A 21,670-nucleotide genomic window follows, 5' to 3' on the forward strand; every position below is an offset into this window, starting at 1 on the left:
TTAAAAGGTATAACATAGTTTTATTATCCCATGTGTTTATTTGACTTCCAGTTTAGGGCACAGAGTGTAGCACAGTCCCAGGGTTTGCATAGGTCTGATAAGAAGGTAAAAGATGGCAGCCGATAGATTACAGATCAAAGCGGGTCATCCCCTGGGAAGTCAAATGGACCAGGATTTTAAACAGTACCTCACAGTAATTACAAAGTTCTCACTGTTACACAGCCTGGAGTATATAGTCTTCTCAGATAGAAGAGTAACTTTATAGCATTTTGGTCATGAAGGAACTCCCACTGAACAGTTTTAGTCTGACGAACATGCAAAATGTATGGTGCAATTTTGATGTTTAACTGATACATGTTAATAAAACTATGGCTCATATTTCTTTCCCCATATTCAATTATTTGAAATGTTGCCGTGGACAAAGACGACTTCATCACCGATTTTCGGTGACAGCACTAAAAAAAATAAGAATTAGCTTGGGTGCAAATTCACCCACAATCTTCATGAAATACTCACCTTCTGCAGGCTTAAACGCCTTCAGCGGATGAGTATTTAACACTAGAAAGATTGCTCAAAGTGCAACAATATAACATCACTGAAACAAAACAAATAACAAAACTGAAAAAAATGACATTTCCTGCTACATATCAGACATGTATCTCTCATCATAAGCATATACTTACAGCATGCATGTAGGACTTTCACTGGTCCCCTTAAGTCCAGTTAAAATCCCATTCTTATTCACACATAAGAAGCGCAAGCACTTCAATATTGGCATCTTTTCTTAATATAAGACATCCCTTTACAGCTGATGCTTTTTGGTGTCTCGAAGAGACATTTTAGTAGGCTAGATTGTAAACATTCATTCATTCTTCGTGAATAAATACTCCTGCAACAGTGATTTAACACTGCTGTGCATATGGAATAATATCACATTTCAATCAACTTATGGGATAATAACAGAAACTTAAAATCACAGCTTTCGTTGTTTCAAAGTGTGAAAGCAAGCACAAAGGGCTCATTTACAAAACACAGATTAAGCCTAAATCTTGAAGATTTGAGGCCTAAAACATACTCATTGTGATCTGTACTATGACTTGCTGTGATTCTACCATTTTTCCCTCAATACACAACAATGTACATACACTGCAATCCACATTGTGTCAAGTAGTCATCATATCCCACAGTTACAGCTGCTAATATTCAAAAAGAGGCAGTCCATAATTGGATGTAAGTGGTCGTCCCCAACGTATCCCTGAGTTCTTAGTTTCTAAAAGAAGCAACAACAACAACAAGAAAAGAAGTTAACAAGGGGTTATATATGTATATATTTACATTAGAAAACTCCCCCAGATGAATTACCTGTTTGGCTTTTTCTGTCCAGCAGATGGAGCCAAAGCAGCTTTTCCTCTTTGCAGGGCATTAGTAGTAACCTGCAGGCCTTTCATTTGTTGCTGTTCCTACATTAAAATGAAAAATAAGACATTTCACATTCAGTTACCTAGAACAAAATTGGCTTTACATAAAAACATATAAAAAAGCCTCACCCCTGACGGCCTGTTAACAGGACAAGGCGGTGGAGGTCTGTTTGGGGGGTCTGGTCGGGGTTTGGGTAACACTGAATGCTGTAAGTGGGTTTTGGCGTCCAGGGAAGGTAAAGGTGGAGGTCCTGAAGGCGGTGGAGGTGCCTGGTTTCGCCTCTGCTCGGTGAGCTGCGCAGATTTAGTGGGAGGTGGAGTGTAACCCTGAGGAGAGTATTGTATGTGTGGCGGAGGTGTTTGCTCTCTCTGCTCTGCAGTGTACGCAGGAACGGGAGGAGGCTTCACTGCTGGACGCACAATAGCGTGTCTGGACCGAGAGGAGCAAGACGGGCTCGGATTAGGAGAGGACTTCCTCTGTGGAAGAATGCAACCATAACAAAGTTCAGTGGTTTATTCTATTATTCTCAAACACTAGAGAATAGCATTATTGTCTGGGTCAAAATGGGCTTCTTTACCAGGTGATCCGAGTCCTGTTTTTTTAGCAAGAATGTCGGGTTGGCGTGACCGTTCACATGACTGTCGGTATACAGAGGCTTGCCCTCGACTGGGACTGAACAACTGAGGGTTAAAACACAAATACAAAAGTACGGATCCATCATGTATACATCCACACAACATAGAAAGTACTTTGCCAGCAGAACTAGTGTATTATTTATTTAACAGAATGACCTACTTTGGCAATGGAGGTGGAGCAGAGGTTTTTAGTGGGTGGAGTTTATGTCTGTAGCAGCACCAGAGTCCAACAGCAGCCAAAACCACAAAGAGAACCAGGGGGAGGACGACCAGGACTGGAAGGAGATTGCCTGTTGGAATATAAAATAGACAAGAGTCAGAAAATGCACAATTTCAAAGAAATATTCTAAAGTTTCAATATATGAAAAACACATTTGCATGTTTGAGAAAAAAACTGTCTCACTGTGGCTGATGACAGGTCCACTGTCTACACTCCCACCTGACCCCTTCTGGTCACACAGAGGAGGAGCCCAGCCCACGTCGCAGTGGCAGTTGTGATTGTTGTTGCACAGCTGGTGAAAGAACATATTACACATTAAAATTACAACAAAAAAGTTTATATTCATTACACTGACATATAGATACGGGAATTAATGCCATTTTTGGATTACAGAAGTACATCTGAATCATTTTAAGTGGAAACAAGTCCAAGGTTCAGTAGTGGCATGGAACTAAGTGCATTAACTCAACCACTCTACTGAAGCATAATTTCGAGGTACTTGTACTTTACTTGATTATTTCTATTTTCTACTTCTACTTCACTTTATTTGAGAGAAACATAATGTACTCTTTACTCCATGACATGTATCTGACAACTATAGTTATGTAATCTATATACCAATCATACTTTTGTACTTTTATTTAAGCAAGATTTGTGACTTGTACTTGAGTGTTTTTACTTTGCTATATTGCTACTTTTAATTAAGTAAAACAATCTAAATACTTATTCCGCTACTGCCAAGTTTGCCAGCTTCGCATAATAGTTGGCTGGCAGCCAAATCTTCCCCAACACTCCTAGGAAATCAATCTCCCCCGGCATCCTTCCTCACACACATAGGAACCTACCCCGTGTCCATGGCACTTGGCATTGCACTCATCAGCTCTGAGGAAAGATGAATTGCGGCATTCTCCATTGAAGCAAATCTGTTGCGTTAAGGACAGGTGTGAGGAAGGGTCACAGAAGAGTTAAAATAGGCAAGTTCCTAATGGTGGTACAATTTTGTCTTCATGAACATTACGAAGATTGGAGCCACAAAGTTAGTAAATGACAAACAATTAAATGTGGCTTTCTGACAGGTAAAAAAGAAACCAACATCTCAAGAGAAAGAGATCCAGACATCTAAAGCATGCTCTCTGCCACAACAAATTCCATTTAGTAAATCTCACCGAGTGTTCGCCACACTTGGTGCCCGTCATGACCAGGCCAGGGTCCAGAGTGTCGCCCTGCCCCCCCTCGTCCCCCTGCCCAGGCTTGTACACATGTGTTCCCATACACTGGATCTTCTGGTTGCCCACACTGACAGTGGTTTCTATGCGAACAGCATTGTTTTCAAGGGGCTTGGAGGCTGAGGTTAAACACTGGATTTTCCCACATTGAGCATCCCTGGCAGAGATAACAAAAAGGGTATCATCAGTTTGGTGAGATTGATCAATGAATGGTACAGAAATTCTAACTTGTCATTCTCAGGAAATGTAGATGTAAATTAACCAAAATGTTTTTTTGTAAGATTATTTTTTGGGGCATTTTAGGCCTTTATTTTTGACAGGACAGCTTAGACTTGAAAGGGGAGGGAGAGGGGGAATGACATGCAGCAAAGGGAGGTGAACCCATGGCCGCTGCGTCGAGGACTAAGCCTCTTTATATGGGCGCATGCTCTACCAGGTGAGTTACCCAGGCGCCCGAACCAAAATGTTTTGATCCTCACCTGTCCTTACAGCTCCTGTACTTCCCCAAATCATCTTTGCCACAGTTCCCGTACATGTCCCCGGCTTCGTTTACCTTTTTAAAACACAGGTCAGGGGCAGGACGGCCATCTGTTGTCGAAGGAGAGACAAGATGTGCAGAAACACATAAATATGGCCGCACATACACACACAATAACACACACATGCAGTAAATGCATGCACAGTGGGTTATGTGACCACCTGATGGAGACCAGATGGCATCTCTTACTGTTCTGTGTGGCTCCTGTTGTTCTACAAAGGCTCTCCAGGGAGGCTCTGTCACAACGTGACTATGGACACTGTCCAATACCAATCCATAATCCTGTGACCCACTGAGGACTCATCTCTACCTAGCCTCTCTGCTTCAACATGCACTGGATTGTTAACTGCTTTGGTTGATGGTTGAAATGTTGTGCGTATACAGTATTGATAATTAAGAGTTGGGTGACATTTAAAATGATTATCCCATCAAACCTTTTATCATCCCAGTAAAACAATAGAAGAATAGGCCCAAGAACAGGATTCTCCTTTTGAGAATTCCTTAACTCAATTTAACTGATGATATGATTCATGTCAATCTGATGTCAGTATTACATATAGAAAAAAATTACCTTAATCTTTATAAATATAAATAAACACTGTGTCAGTGTCACATGCTATCAGGACTGTAGGTGGCACAATGCAATTTTCAAATTGGGCATTAAAAAGAAATTTTGATTTTATATGGAATCCATATACATGGGTATCTGTATTATTTTTGAAATATTGCATTAAGAATTTGCAAATATAGTTGAGAGACTATACAGCTTTAGGGGGCAGTAGTAGCTCAGTCCGTGGGCCAGTTCACCTCCCTATAAGGACTGGTAGCTGGAGAGGTGGCAGTTCAACTCTTGGGTACTCCCGAGGTGCCCTTGAGCAAGGCATATAACCCTTAACTGCTTGGGGCGCCTGTCCATGGGCAGCCCCCTCGTTCTGACATCTCTCCATTTAAAGCATATCTGTAGGTCCTGTTTGCATGTGAATTTCGGGACTGTGTATAATACGCAGGGAGAAAATATTGAATTTCTATATATTGTAATATTGAAAGGGATTAATAAAGTATGTATTCTTCTTCTTTAGGGTGAACACAGAAAAAAATCCCCCATTGATAAATATATAAATAGAGGTATTAGACTGCATTAGTTTTAGCTTAGCGCAGAGTTGTAAGAGTTGGGTGACATTTAAACTGATTATCCCATCAAACCTTTTATCATCCCAACAAAACAATAGAGGAATAGGCTCAGGAACAGGAGTCTCCTTTTGGGAATTCCCCGTCAATCTGATGTCAGTGTTACATAATAAAAAATTACCGTAATCTATATAAATATAAATAAACACTGTTTCAGTGTCACATGCCAGGAATGCATGTGGCACAACGCATCTTTGCATTTGGGAATTAAATACAAAATGTAATGTCCAATTTGCAAATATATTTGACTTTAGCTTTAAGATGAACACAGAAAAATTCCTCAATGATATAAATATCTAATTAGAGGTATTAGAGTGCATTAGTTTTAGCTAAGTGCACCCAATAACGTGGGGTAAATGCATGTATAAAATACGCTCCATTTACAATACTGTAAACATGTACATATACCACCTTATGGAACAAAAGACTTATAGATTATTCATTATTCAGTTTACCCACCCTGTCCCCAGAGAGAGAGACACTGCTGCTTCAGGGTGAGACACATGCCGGTGTAACAGTAGGCCTGGCCGGCTGCACATGACGTGCCATCCACTAAATAGAAATTAGCAGGACAAGACTCTGCCTTCCCATCACAGTACTCTGGCAGGTCACAGGACCCCGAGGGAGCACGACACAGCACACCTGGGCTCTTCAACTGGACAATGAGAGACAGAGAGGGGGAAGAGAAGTTTAGGAAACACACTGAGATGAGAAGGATGACAAAAAAATTGACAGTAAGAATTAGCCCAGGAGCAGTGGTGGAATGTAACAAAGTACTTTGTTGCTGTACTTAAGTACATTTTTCACGTATCTGTACTTTACTTAAGTAGAATCAATAGTGCATACTTTTGACTTTTACTTAGTTACATTTTGCAGCAATTATCTATACTTTCTACTCCACTACATTTCTACAACGTTCCGTTACATTTTCTGATCAGTTTTTCCCCCTGCCAAAACGTCTTCCTGAACGTCACACGTTTGCAGTCCCCAGGGAAGCCTTCAGCAGCGGCTCCTGCACCGCCACGCCAAGACCCGCCCTTCAATAGCATTTATTGGCCAGGCGCGTACCGCTCCCGGTACTGCTGCTGCTCCTGTTACTGCTGCTGCTCCTGATACTCTGCTGGGTCATATGTGAAGCATCCGTTCACATAAGGTTAATATACAACCTGTATATTTATCTTAAAAACACTCCCGGTCCTCCTCAGCTGTGAAGCCATGTACTTGTTGTCCAAGCCCGTGTGTTCCCACTAGATAAATGTGTGCAGCATTCACTGTCCCGTGGGAAATAATGCAAAGTCGAGCTTCATGCAGATCACCCTGATAGATAACCAGAATTGTAAGTCAGAATGTAAACTGGGCCACAGATGGTAAGCACAATTACATTAACCTAAAACTAACTTAATTCAAATTTCACAGCCCATAGGCCTACTGTTTTTTTTATTATTAGAATATAGACCTTAAGAGAATAAATTGTTATGCAAGTACTTTTACTTTTAATACTTAAAGTACATTTAAAATCAGGTACTTTTTACTTTTACTTAAGTAGGATTGCCATTGTGGTACTTCTACTTTTACTAAAGTAAATATGTCTCTGGTTATTTGTACTTTTACTTAAGTACTGAGATTCAGTACTTCCTCCACCACTGCCCAAGAGACACATAAGTCATGAAAGGATTTTTGTGTTTCTATTTGATTAGATGATGGTCAGTTTCTCATGTTAGTACCTTGCAGTTATGGCAGCAGACGCCATGCGCACACTCAGCTCCAGCTTTCAGAGTGCAGTTGTTGGCATTACAGCAGGGACTGGTACACTCCTACACACACAAAAAACATGGCACATTGAGTCCTGGCAAAAAAAACATACAAGGAAAATATATACTGCAACATTCAAGAGACACAACAAACCTCTTCTTCTCCACAGTCACATTCTTCTCCATCCTCCAGGTAACCGTTGCCGCAGCGCTGGCCTCCATACATGGATCTGGTGTTTGGCAAGTTGAAAAGACACTTCCCTCCTCCAGAGCTCAGGTAGCTCCTCAGCTCCTTCAGGTTGCAATCATTGAACACACGTGGAAATGGATGCCTGGTTCGTGATGAGGAAGAAGCACAAACACAGTATGGACAGTAAAGCTTGGTTCACACAATATTTCATTAAATATTATGTCATTTTTCAAATCTTCTGTTTTTCTATCCATTAGTTTAATAACTTTTTTTTTTATTGGTCGTATTTAATTTTTTTATCGTACCCAGTAGCAGCAGCCATGATGCAACCTCCGTCTTCGGCCTTCGCCTGGCAACAGCCTGTACTGTCGTGGCTCATGCCGAAGTTGTGGCCCATCTCATGTGCCATGGTGGCAGCTACACCCACAGCTGACTCGGAGTGGTCCTATTCAAAAGAAGAATCAAATATTACTTAAAAAAGTCAATTTTTTAGGGAAGTGGAGAACAATATTTTATGCTATATATTTCTCGTGGCATTCTGTCATTGCTGGATACATGCCGGCGTTCCACTATACTGATCTAAATTACTATTGGCCCGTTGTACCACCTGAGCTACAGCCACCCCCATCTGGATGGGAGCTCTACTCAAGAGCACGCAGAGGATTAATGTTTGTTTAGACTCTCGTCTCTCACCGTGTTCACTCCACCGGACTGGTAGTCGGAGCACATAGCTTTGAGAGGTGCCAGCCCGATGGTGGTGCCCTGGAAACCCCTCCCTCTGGAGACACAAAACGCCACTGGTGATTAGTTCCAGCTGGACGACGCCCACTGGGATACAACTGGTGATGTTTATTGTCTCACGCAATAAAGATAAAATCAATTAAGAGATCTACCCCATGGGACAGAGGACTTAGAGGAGATAGTATAGGGGGGACACTAGCGTTGGAGAGGGTGAAGAATGACAAATGGGAAGATTAATGGGAGACGGGGACACTGACGTGATGAGCTGAGCGTTGTCGTTGGGGAGCGTGCGGAGCTGTTTGCCTCTCCAGGACAGGAAGGCTGCCAGAGTGCTGTGAGGGTTGTCTGAAACGTTGATCATGTCCTGGCTGGTCCACATCTCCAGACCGATTAATGCCACACGGATGCTCAGAGCCTTGTAGTACTGTGGTTGTGGACAGAATATATCACACAAAAATCTCACATTTGACTTGTCAATGCTAGATATAGGTGTCGTGAACCAGATGTGTCGGTTTGTGGTTTTCATGCTTCACATCAGATGTTACCTTGTCAACCAAGTTGGCCGCTTCCAGTAATTTCTGTTTGGTCTTCTCAAGACTACTCCCATGCTTCTCAAACTGCCAACGACATAAACCACATTGAACACAGAAACATGACACACCCACACGACTGTTTTACATCCTCCCAAACCTCAAAAGGGGGATTCAGAGCTTTATATTTACAATAACTAGCTCTAAAAAGAGTGATGGGTGAAATTTACAGGATGTGCTCCCACATATGTGAAATTAGCTGTCGGCTGAATTAAGCATGACAAGATACTTATCATCATACATACTTAGCATCATTTCCAATAGTCCGTTATGAGCTAGTCCAAAGACATGCAGGTTAGGTTAATTGTTGACTCTAAATTTCCCATACTGTAGGTATAAATGTGAGTGTGAATGGTTGTCTGTCTTATGAGCTATTTATATGCAGCATTGTAATAAACCTAAATATAGGAAACAGTGTCAGTACTCCCACATTTAATGGTGTCATAAGTTTTTTTTCATGTCTCTAAAAAGTGACTAAATTCACGACTGTGTCCTCACCTCAGCCTTGTCTGCCACTATCAGCAGCTCTACGTACTTCATATTCTGGTTCAGGTCCCTTTTTTCCTGAAAATGGAGACAGAACAGTTTAATACAGAATATGCTTGGTCATGCTTTGTGTCAAACTTGCAAAGGGTTTCAGGCATCATTGTGAGTCCGTCCTGTCCCAACGCACCCTCCCGCTCCGCGGTGACATCATCCCATGGATGAAGTTGTTAAGCCCCTCCTCATGCTCCTTGTTGCCATGGTGATGCCGGCAGCTACCTCTGGGTAGATGGAGCCTCTCGGCTCTGAACACAGCGTGCTGCTGTGCACCCATGGAAACAGGAAGAGGCTCTATCAGGTAGCTGATGCTTGTGTTCAGAGAAATCAGTCCCCTGGGGAAACAAGACACTACTGTTGGTTCCATCAAAACATAGCTCGAGAAAATCAATGTGGACCAATTAGGTTGCTAGGTCTGTCGGTCTGTCTGCACGCTGTGATATACTGTGGAAATCATAGTTTCTATTGCAAACATTGTAAATACATTTTCAAACACCAGATTTAAATGTAACTTGCAACAGTAATCCTTAATTGCATTGTCAAACTGAAGCGTGGGTAATATGTTTATGGCTGCACATCAGATTGGGATTTTTTTTATTTGGCTTTGGGGGTTTTACGGATGGGTGAAACAGAGCAAAGTGTCTCAGGCGATTTACTGCTGTTTATAAATGAAGATCAGCTGGGGCAGGCCAAGCGATAGACAATCCTCTGGCTTCTTCACAAAAACCCTCATGAACATAGACGTCTATACACAAACACACGAGCATGCACTCAGCAGCAGGTCAAGCAGCTGTAGAAAACATCTGGAGAGGTCAGACGCCCACATGTCAATGTCCCTCTTTGCTGCGTTTGCATTTCTCCAGAGAATCTACATTAGTAGGAAGACGTATTCATTCATCGTCCTCCAGATGCAGAGCGCTGATCCCACGTAAACACACATATGGCTATGATTTCTGTCAGTGCTTGCCAGTTCCTTCTCCGTTGCCGGTCTCTCTGAGTGTTTCTAGCAGGAAGGGTCAGCTGTCTTGGTCCACACCAGGAGAACACACTGGATCTCCACACTGAGCTGTACTCAACGAACCAGCTCTGGAGCCAATGACCTACTAACCTACTGGACTGCACAATACATTACACACAACTGTTTCCTGTCAACTTATCTTATCTAATCAGCCATGGTTTGATCACAGGCTGGACAGTTGTGCAGGCTTTGGTTACATCTTCTTTTCATTGACAAAATGATGTTCACAATGATCTTATGCCTTAGGGAATTTTTTTGTATGGATCTTAAAATGGCAACAAGTGCATCTGCACTTAAATAACTTGATAACATGGTTTCTGTAATCGGAGATTATCAGATAGATATTAGCCAGGTATTAGTGTAAACAGGTTTTTATTCAGCTGATAACATGTATGAACATCAAAGATAAGGAAAGTAGTAGTATCGCTTTGCCAGACCTTCCTCCACAGCGCTGCGGAGGAAGGTCTTGCTAGTCCACACAGCATTCCGGAATAGGAGACTGGTTTATTGGCATTTCTTTAAACCGATCACAATCGTCTTGGGCGGTGCTAAATGCCCTGCTCTTGGCTCTGTTTCGTGCAACTCTTTACCTCTTTGCTGAAGAAAAGTCTTCTTCCCTGCTGTTAAGTTAGTAGCTGTCTTCACAAATAGATTGGCACTTTTATGGGATTTTGTCTTATGGGAGACTTCTTAGAATTCTAAGAAATGTCTTTCACTATTGGGACCCAACTCAAAATATTTAAAAACTATATGAATACAACCCGTGGTGGGGTTTTACTTACCTGAGTCCTGAGCATGTGCTAACAGCAACACTTGAGCCTTCCATGCCCAGAACCTCCCCATGGTAGAAACAGTGTCCCTGGAAGAAAAAAGACAATGAATGCTCAACACACAGCTCTCTATGTAGAGAAGCAGGGTAGTGCAGTGATAAGAGAGACCAGAGAGGCTTGTTATATGGCCTGCTATACTGCTGCCATAGGTTTTGATTAACTGCACTGATATCTATTTCTCTTCTATGATCATTTACAGCTCCCCACTACAGTTTAAGAGCATCAAACTGTTTCATGGACTTACAGTGCTGGCAGGAGAGGAGGACTTGCGGGCTCCATCGGGAGTGTACCATATTTCCTGATACCCAGGGGCCAACAGCTGCCTGGTGAAAGACGGCACAAACTCAGAGACAATTTGCAAGAGAATATATGTAGCGTCAGACGTTCAATCTTCATGGTGGAACAATGGTGAAATAAAAGTACAGAGCAAAAGCTGTAGGAAACAGGAGATAGACAGAAGAAGACAGAAGTTTCTCCAGCAGCCCACAGCTCATAAAACATTAACTCTGACAGAGACACTCTACAAAAAAACAGACTGCTTTAAAGATTTAGACACAGATCCTGGCAGAGATAAGAGCAAATACAAAGAGTAATGTGGGAAAGTGTTTGGATTGTAATAAAATCCATATGTACCTTTCCCAAATGACCCTTTTTACTTTCTGTAAAGTATAGCTGAAGTAAGAGATGGTAACTTCCCTATGCTGAGAGTTTAACTTTGTTGGTATGTTCAGACCGCATTTGTTTGACAGGGCTATTATTTACTAATGTCCTCCTATTCTTCTCTATATAAGCCTACTGGACTTTCTCCATGAGTATACAATACAGACTGCACAGGAGAGGTTGATAAATCAGGGAAACATACATTTTATTGTGGTAAAACATTCCTCTAACTCTCTATCTGTGTGTTTGATTGAGTGAGTGTCTTCAGACTACCGGCAAAATATTTACATCTCGTACAGATGCTTGTTTTCCTGCCTTTCTCCTTCCAAATCTGTCTCAATCCATCCTTCCTGTTTTCATTCATAAACTTGGCCTGTCTCACAGCTGGTTTGCTTTTGCTCCGTCTTTCTAAATCTCCCCCCACAGTCAAACTCAGATCCATCAAACAGGCTGTAACTGTGGTGAAATCAAGCTGGAGAGAAACCTGCATGTGGTGCTGGTTGAAAGAGACTGGACTTAAGTCTTAAATAAACACGAGATAGACCTTATATGTCCCACTAAGATTTTATTATTTATCATGTATCATCTTCATCTATTTTACATTTAAGCCAGCTTGTAGCTTTACCTCTGGGTAATATCTATGCGTTAATTAGGCTAACTGTTATTCTTTTCATCTTTGCTGGAGAACATTTGTGCAAATCATTAGGTTGAAGTTAAATGAATAGTTCACCATTTTGGAAAACACACTTTTTTTGCATTCTTGCTGAGAGTTAGATAAGAAGATCAGTACCAATCTCATATCTGTGCCCTTCAAATACAATGCTACAGCCAGGAGCTGGCTAGCTTAGCTTAGCATACAGACTTGAAACAGGGGGTTAAGAGCTAGCCTGGCTCTAGTTGCAGTGACTTTGCAACTTTTTGTACGTATTAGAGAAATGACATAGCATTAGAGATGATAGTAGCTGGATTTTGTTATAGTTGGAGAGAGCCCAGCTAACTATTTATTCCAGTTTTAGGTCTTTATGCTAAGCTAAGCCAATCAGCTGCTGATTGTGGCTTGATATTTAGTGCACTCACAGGAATGGGGCTATCTATCTTCTCATCCAACTCTCGGCAAGGAAATGAGTAAGCTTATTAACCCAAAATGTCAAATTATTCCTTTAAAAGGATGATAAAGACAAATGAAGGGATGATGGGGATTTTCCTTTTTTTCCTTCCGTCAGATGCCCTGAAGGAGACAAGCCTCTTGAATCAATGGCAGCCTGTTGATGCAATCAGCCACAAAGCAAGTCAAAGACAGAAAATGTCTGCTTCATCCTCCAGATTACTACTCTGGGGTTAGAGGGGGGACTGATTGTATGTGTATACGTACACACACACACACACACACACACACACACACACAGTCTAAGAGAAGACTTAAAAAAATGATCACTCAGTGGTAATGTATCCGGCTGATGTCACCCTAAATGGGGTAAACCCCCCTCCGCCCGTATTGTGATTTGACCTTCTAAGTGCATTTATAGACTTCCTCTAGTTTTCCTGCTTCTGTAACTACCCGAATATTCCCATCATGCTCTCTTCTCATCTGTATAACCCTTTCTGTCGCTATAACAGGCAGAATGAATGGCAGAGTGGCTGATGATTGACTGAGCTTTTCCCACAGCAGACGTTATACAGGAAGGATCGCTTCATCCACGAGGAGACACATAATGACTCTCCTCCATTCTCCCTTATTCTCCCATGCCAGTCAGCAGCTGTGTACACTCGTAGACCGATGACTATATATCGTGCTGTCATGTGATATATAGACACAACATGTCATTAACAAATCCATTGCCACTACTGAAAGCACAATACCAGCGTAGTTTTAGCGTTTTAGTTTTGTCTTGTTTTCAACACAACTAAAAATGCTGATGAAAAGTCGAAAACCTAGCAATGCATTTGTCACATTTAGACATGGTTAGTCTCTTCTATTGAAGGTTAAATACAGTTGATTTCTGGTTGTGAAACCATGCATCTGTCATCCGGCATGAAGAAAAAACCACAGGAACCACCCAAAATAATCTGCAGGTGCGATCAAACAATGTAGTTTCAATTTGCCTCATCAGTATCTCCAGTAGTATAGTTCTGGTAAATAGATCATTAACTGTGTGACAAGAATATGATGACAACTGCAAAGCACATGCAGTTATGCATGATGTCATTGGTTCAGCTCTGCAAACTGTTTTCTGTTTTCATGCAGTAACATTAGGAGTATATGTATGCTTCTGAGTGTGGAATTATGATGCCCATATTGGATAGAATGAGCGGTATGGAAATCCATATGAGACCACAATAAAATCGTGCTCTTGAACATAATTATAGACTTTGATCAATGATCAATTATTGCTGCTTTGCATGTATATGTCAAATGATTCTAATCAGTATCTTGCAGTATTTTGCTGCTTCCTGTTGCACTGCATGGCTTGTACAGTGTCTTAAAAATGCTTATTTTGTTGCAGTTGAAAATTAGCCAGCTGGCTTACACTGGCACAATTACAGATATTCTGATTGATGTGCATGGTCCTATGACAAAATACATCGAATCAGTTTTATCTGGTCCAGCAACAGGTGGCGTACTAGTAACTAGTAACTAGTTACGCTGATTTTGTTGCCAACAATATTTGGGGAAATTCACATATTCACTTTCTTGCTGAGAGTTGGTTGAGACAATTGATACCACTCTCTGTCTGTAGGCTTAAAGGTGCAGTAGGTAAGACTTACAAAACTAACTTTATGTCATATTTGCTGAAACTGACCCTATGTTCCAGTAGAACTACATGAAGCAGGTAATTTAAAAACAAATCCAGCTCCTCTGGCACCACCTACAGCCTGTAGTGTGATTTGCAAAAATCCACAGCTCCCTGTTCAGATGCACCAATCAGAGCCAGGGGGGGGTATCTAACTGCGTGTCAATCACTGCTCATGCACACGCATTCATTCTCCCTTGTGGGGGGGAGGGGCTTAGGAGACCGTTTTGGGCTTTAGCAGGATGGGGGGGAGGGACTGAGAAGTTGTCGATGTTCAAATGTTTTGGCTAAGTCCTGGATCTTCACAATCCTACCTACGGCACCTTTAATATGAAGCTACAGCCAGCGGGCAGTTATCTTAGCTTTAGCATAAACACTTTAAACAGGGGGGAAACAACTAGCCTGGCTCTGTCCAGTGATAAATGATAATGAAAAAATCAGTCTAGCAGCACCTCTAAAGTTCTCAGATTAACCCCTTATATCTGGGTTTGCTACAGAAGTGTACAGGCAGGACTATTTCTTGAGCAGCTGCAGTTACCTCCAAGGGTCTTATTGTCACCCTGATGCTGCCAGACAACCAGCTGAGACTGGGATTAAACAAACAAGATATAATGAGTTAATCAGCTTTAGAGGTGATATAAGGAAGATTTTGCTACCTTTGAACAGAGCTAGCCGAGTCTGCGTTTCCAGTCTTTATGCTAAGCTAAGTTTAGCTGCTGCCGGCTGTATTACATATTTACCATACAGACGTGAAAGTGGAAATGAATTCTCATCCAACTTTCGACAAGTCTAAACCACAAACACCCTTGGAATATACCATACCCTTGACTAAAATTTCACTTTGGTAAATCTGTCACAGTGTCCAGACAGATGCTGGGATTGAGGAGCGCAATACTGGCTGAATCAGGACTGTCTGGCAGTGAGGCTGAGACAAAGGCTTGGTTCAGCCTCATGAGGGGAGAGAAAGGGTGGGGGAGTAATGCTAATGTACTTGGGAGATAGTGAGGGAGGGAGCGAGGAGTAGGGGACGTGGGGTAATGCATTAGGGTCAGTGGGTCGCATTCTCTCATAGTATCAGATGACATCACGGCACGCTGGTGGAGGCAGGGAGAAAGCTGACGCAAAGTCAAAGTACCACTCGGCAACGGATGATGAAAAGGCTTTTATTGCACAGGGAGGACAATGTACTAGTTGTGTAAAGCCCTGTGTGTGTGAGAGTGTTTCCCCAACACACAGGCTAACACACACGCCTACATTAAGACTTCAAAGCAGACAGGACCGAGCCAACGTGAGACTAAACATAGAAACAAGGACAAGCAAATGCGTCCCTGCTCCCTACTCCCTAGACCTGTGATCCATCAGGTCAGCCTTGTTTGTGTTCTTTTGGCCTCCTCTGTGTGTGTGTGTGTGTGTGTGTGTGTACAAGTGTGTTTGTGTGTGTGTCGTCTGTCTGCATGTGGCCACAGTCTCCCAAACGCTGACTGCAGAGAGCGCGTGGGAGATGTATACTTGCACTAGAGCCCTGGGGAATATCACACAAGGTTAGGGAAGGAAAGAAATGAGAAAGAATGGGGTGCTAGTCTTTAAAGTGGACAGTGGAAGACATACGAGGTGAGGAGAAGAGGAGAGGAGAGGAATAATGATGTGTACATTTTCCAAGGGAGTGCTTCATTCAGGTTCATGCACTTAAGGGTGTGCAGGAAGAGCATTATGCAGAAGAACAGAGAAAGTCATGTAGAGGAGGAAGCAAGAATATCCACACGATTCATATCTGAACCAAACGCACATAACTCACACCCAAACTGACCCCAACTGTCGCTACTTTCCATGACTTTTTCTCACCTCAACCCTTCTCCTCTGGTCCATCATTCATTTTCCTCTCCCTCTGTTTTTACATCCCTTTTCCTTCCCTCTGAGTCAGCACACTAGCCGCTGCCTGGCTCTTAACCAAATCAATCCTCTACGCGTGCACCTCAGCCTTTCATTAAGATAAAAGCTAAAAAAAAAAAAAAAAAAAAGACAAGCATGGCAGGGGAGGGAGTAAATGGATTAAGTTTGTACTCCAGCCACTGGGAGTACTGATGCTCACAAGCATTCACAGCTATATTTCTCCAGGTTCTGATTAAGTGATACATTAAGTCAAAAGTAGATGAGGTGGACTGGAATTCAAAGGGAGAGAGCGGAAAAACATGAGATGTAAAATTCCACAGGAGTATAAACAGAAAGACAAGATCAAGACCATCTCACAGCAAGTTTGGGATCTTCCTTATCTGCTGCCTGTCAGAGTTACAATTTCAGGGGCAATGAGGACAAGAGGGAGTAGCCAGGACACAGACATGGACACTGGCAGCATTTTCTCTGGCTTCTCTCCAAAAGCAGACATTGATCTTCACTGACACAAACTGCTGTCTTTTTCACCCCCCAGATAGTCTCACGTAGCTAAATGTGTCTCCACATTAGGCCAGCAGAGGATAAATCAAAAACCCAGTAACCCAGTGTGGGATTTGCTGTTTAGGCTGAGAGGGGAAACACTGGCTGGTGGTAATGGGTGTACAAAAAGGAGGCGGCAAGCTCTTTCTTTCAATGCTGTAAAACCCTTTTTTTTTTTTTGTAGAGGACCATGTGAAAGATATTGGGGTGGGGAGGGGGGCTGAACTTTATGGTTCAATGTTTAAAAAACGCAAAGGCCCTCCAAAGAGTTACTAACATTTTTAATGGAATCCTTCCCTCGACTTAGGAAAACATCATCCCTCTTAATATCTCAAGATATAATCAGTTAATCATATAAACCTAAGGTGCATAAAAACTAATTCAATAAAAATGTTGTATGTTTGTGGAACAGTAGTTCTTATAATATTGTTATTTATTTAGAACATTTTCTTATTTAATTACAACATTCTACACACCACACAAAATTAAACCTCTCCCTACCTCCCTCTAATCATTTTCGTACAGTCCCTTAGTGAATTGCGGCATCCAAGGGTACAAGTGTAAGGAGGCTGAAGCTTAAGTAAATGAAAGAGAAAAGAGTATTTACATGATCAATAAAGCTCTCAGACACAGTATATTACAGAATCAATACTAAGGAAGTGTGGGGCACATATAAAAACTATGTCTGTTTTTACTTTAAATCCTTTTGGATGCCTTATCATTGAAAATGCAATTAACAATTTCTACAATTCATTTTTCTAAATCATCTCAGTACCTGTCCTATTCTTCACTTCACCTCACTCCTATTCTAACTGCAACTGGAGCAGAAGTGAAGAAATCTTAACTGCTTTCCTGTTCCAGGAAACAGTTGAGAAGTTGCACAAAAATGGTGTCAAAATATGAAGATGTCATCGAAACGTTAGTCACCGTTTTGCACCTTAAGTAATAAAAGTCACTGTTTTGCACCTTAAGTAATAAAACTATCAAGTAAGAAAACATCTGTGTTGCACCGGCTATTTTTTGTTACTTTATGGTGTCAAAATATATTTGACAAGGAATTAGAATTGTTCTACTGTATTGTATTCAACTTCAACTTTCAACTTTATTACCCTGAAGGAAACTCGATCTGCAGCAGGCATCAAATCACATCAAGGGACCATGACAAAAAAAAGTTAAAAATATTGACAGCACAACAACAGCAACAAACACAGGAAAATCCCACACCACGTATGACAACTATTTCCTCTTTCTAGGAACAATCTGCAAATATAGATATCAGTTAACACAATCTCTACTACATGTGGAGGAACTCGAAAAGGTTTTATCAAATGTATCTCAAACTAACTTTCTGTCTTTTCTCGTCTCTCTCTGTCCCTCTCTTTTAGGAGGACAAACACTGTGTGTGATTGATTAAAATTCCTTGCCCAGGAGGACATCTAACAGTGTGACCACCTGCTGGGGAGGGAGAGCAGGGGGGAAGGGGGGGGCAAATCCCTTAGGGGACGTCCAGTCAGACACAGCGGAGTCGTGGTTTGTTAATGTGTGTGCCTGTGAGTGAATGAGTGACGGAGAGAGCAACTGATAGTAACAAATGGACTTCATTTCTAATGTTCATAAAAGCTTCCCATTTCACTTGTGGGCTGGCTCAAATCCAAAAGTGATGAACCACAACTCTGACATCTCCACTGCTCCAGTCCTCCCTGCTGTCCTGCCCAGTGATCGCGCTGTCCATTAAACCAGGGAGATACTTCCTATCACCATCCCATTGTTACTGGACAGGAACCGCTCCATCAGATTACAGGATGTTAGGTGCAGATGCACAGTCTTACTTCCTGTTTGCCCAAGGCACACAGATCGGGTGTCAACCCTCTGTCGTCCAAAACCATCAACCTCCTTTCCTCCCTTCATCTCCCGTCTCTGCACCCACAGGGCCACTGACCTTATAAATGTGTCTATGTGACAGCTAACATCTGGTCAAATAAACGGGGCATCTTCTGGAAGTCTAAGAATACAAAGCTCAATGTACAGTCACATGGGAACAGTTTGGTACAATTTTGGTTATTTTTTGGGGGGCTTTTGACTCATTTTGGTAACCTAGGAGCACTAAAGTGCAGACATTACTACTTAAATCTTTTGTAGGAAACACAAAGGAGGTGTACTGCACTTTTAAAGTCACTCACTCATTTTTCTCCAGGTGTAGTTTTAGCTCCCGGCCTTCAGCTGAGATCAGAATCTGTGCCTTTGCAGGATGCTGGGAGGAAAACAGAGATTGCAGCAAGTGGTCAAACAAAAGCTGACTTACATGTGGCAAAAAAATTTTTTTTATAATTTGGACAGTGAAATGAGCAGAGAAACAGACAAAGACAGACAGACTCACCTCTTTGTCGGCAGACCTCGTGTGTCTGTGAGGATGCAGCCATGTGGGATATGTAATCTCATAATTCTGGACATGATCAAGGATGCTCCTCAGGGAACCCTGCTTATGTTCTCCTTATGAAAAAGACGGAAACATGACACATGTTGTAGGTGGTCTGCAGCATAAAGGCACTTTAATGAACTAGGCTATTGATTTTCTTTCAATTATTATTATGGACATATTGACTAATATTAACATTATGCATGCACAAGTGACATTTTAAATTTAAATTTAAAAAAAAAAATGCAATCCAATGCACTGTCGGTCTAGTTTTTCCAACACATGTACAACTCCAATGTCAGCCATCGCTCCAGGAAACAATCAGACTCACCATTGTAAACAGCGCCTTCAGATACAGCAGCAGCCTCAACACGGTGCAGGAAAACTAAGAGACACAGACACAGAGAGGACTGCACAGCATAGGGCGGAGGAGTGCGCGCTCCTGGACGCATTCTAACAACAAGCGGCGGCTCCAAATGAATGTGCTGACCTGAGACATAAATGTGCGGTAAACTAGCCTGGTTGTTTCACATCCGATGGAGAAGACGCCGCCGGTGTGACATCGCGATACGGCCGCTGCTAGCTCGTCTGAATGAGATGCTTGCAGTCAGACCGCGGGGCGCCCATCTCTCTCATTCTCAACCCCTCCCCTTCGTTGGCACACACACACACACACACGCACACGCACACGCACGCACACACACACACACACACACGGAGAGATACTGCTGGCGATATGCACACAAGATATGATGAAAACATGTACAAGATGAGCAACAAGACACTGAAATCACGATTAGACTAATATAAGAAATGCAATGAGGCGATGTGGCCACTTTAATGGAGCATTATAGCTAATCTTTTGTCTTTTAAAGGAGAAATACGCAATTATTCGTGTGATCTATAATTTTTTTTAATCTAATGATGAAAGAAAGCATCAAAAACTCTACCAGGCAGTTTCACATAGTTAGACAAGAGACAGATTAACAAGAGACAGATTAACAAGAGACAGATTCAAAAAAGAATGGTCAAAATTGAAGCAGTAGAGATATTCAAATTTTTAGTCCTAGTATGCTTCAAGGTCCAGAAATGCTGGATCATACATTTCCCATCATGCAAAATAAAAATAAAAAAATGTCATTTGGACTCTCCCTGCCTGGTTAATGCCTAAATCTTACAAACTCCACATCTCCAGTTTGTAATGCAAATTTGTAGTCTCCAAGTGACATCACTGTGATATCATCACGGTTATCTTCTCCTACTTTAGAGCCAGGACATTATACAACTGTTTTCATCATCTAAGTAGTCCTCCTAATGATTATTAAACTGATATTTATGTGTACAATTGATTTCTTTATATTGACTTTATAATGGTGCATTCACACAATGTTGGCAGAATGAGAAAAACAAGAAACCTTCCAGTTATTCCGACTTGGGAGTGTTCATGAATTATTCCAAAATGGTTATCCCAACTGCCAGCCTTGTAGTCACACCATGTGTATCTTACACATCACAGTACCAATGGATCTTATTTAGCTGTTACTGCCAATGATGGTGGCTTTGCGGCCATGTTGGTATCAGTTTATTGACACTTCTGTGGTTCTTTTCAACAAGTGGAAGATATCGTCGCTGTCAGAAATTCATGCGTCTCCGAGGCTTACGTGAACATTTTTCCCCACTCGGTTGCTTGGAATTGCAGTCTTACAATATGATGTGAATGCAACTTAGCGTCAGTCAGTCAGTGGTTACGTAACCAATCAGAACTGAGCACAGGAAATATTTTAAAAGAGCTATTATAGTACAATTTTACTGAGGTTGTTATCAAATTTCCTCAGTTTTTTCCAAGCAGGAGTCCCACAGGATTAAGTGTAGGCCCTGCATGTAAACACATGCCGTCTTTAAATAACTGCACCACTTACCTCAACACGTTCTGGTTACTGAGAAACCATCTATACTATAAGGCCATATGTTGAGTCATTGATGTGTCGGCAATGGTCCAAGTGAACTGATCCCTGCACACAGTTTATGTCTTAAGAAAAGAGCAACTTCTGCAATCATAATGTGTTTTTGTACATCTTACTTAATTGAAGTGCAGTGTGTAATTGTTCATTAACTCATTATAGAGATCTTATTAAAACAAGCAGGCCTCTGTGACAGATCCAAAATGCTGTTGACTCCTGGTTACATAACGTACAGTAGAGAAGCTACATGCTTTTTTAACAAGGTCAGGAGACCAAAAATACAGCTGTAATGTCCGGCCGTAACCGAGCCTACTACAGTATCAAAATACAGTTGGCTCCTACCACTTTGAGCCTCCAGCAGCCATTCATACTGAACCGGTCATTTATAAGTGCGATGATAAATATGCCACAGAGCACATGTCAGAAGGATAGAGTGCACACAGGGTGTGTGCGTTATTCTTAGCACTGATGACAGTGCAGGCTGCCGAATCCATTCACATCTCTAAATGGTGTCCTGGCTGCAAG

The 21,670-nt window shown here is 41.8% G+C and overlaps 2 protein-coding genes across 2 annotated transcripts in view; both read right to left on the minus strand.

The window, feature by feature from the left end:
• Positions 1-19,808, minus strand: adam19b (ADAM metallopeptidase domain 19b). The gene is made up of 23 exons (XM_031319623.2): positions 19,516-19,808; positions 19,146-19,258; positions 18,949-19,019; positions 11,131-11,209; positions 10,839-10,915; positions 9,172-9,373; positions 8,997-9,062; positions 8,454-8,525; positions 8,166-8,332; positions 7,861-7,945; positions 7,473-7,612; positions 7,132-7,309; positions 6,951-7,040; positions 5,686-5,881; positions 3,980-4,088; positions 3,441-3,657; positions 3,120-3,197; positions 2,458-2,566; positions 2,215-2,344; positions 1,997-2,099; positions 1,548-1,895; positions 1,363-1,460; positions 1-1,270 (listed from the first exon to the last, which is right to left on the minus strand). The coding sequence occupies exons 1-23, from the start codon at positions 19,634-19,636 to the stop codon at positions 1,264-1,266; spliced, it is 2,856 nt and encodes a 951-aa protein (XP_031175483.1). The 5' UTR covers positions 19,637-19,808; the 3' UTR covers positions 1-1,263.
• The window catches only part of hspa9 (heat shock protein 9), a 24,535-nt gene continuing 13,912 nt past the window's right edge, over positions 11,048-21,670 (minus strand). The window contains exon 17 of the transcript XR_004898029.1: positions 11,048-11,058. The gene's annotated coding sequence lies outside the window, so the exon portion shown is untranslated. The remainder of the gene's footprint in view (positions 11,059-21,670) is intronic.

This window comes from Sander lucioperca, chromosome 1 (assembly GCF_008315115.2).
Source record: "Sander lucioperca isolate FBNREF2018 chromosome 1, SLUC_FBN_1.2, whole genome shotgun sequence".
In the NCBI taxonomy this organism is placed as follows: Eukaryota; Metazoa; Chordata; class Actinopteri; order Perciformes; family Percidae; genus Sander; species Sander lucioperca.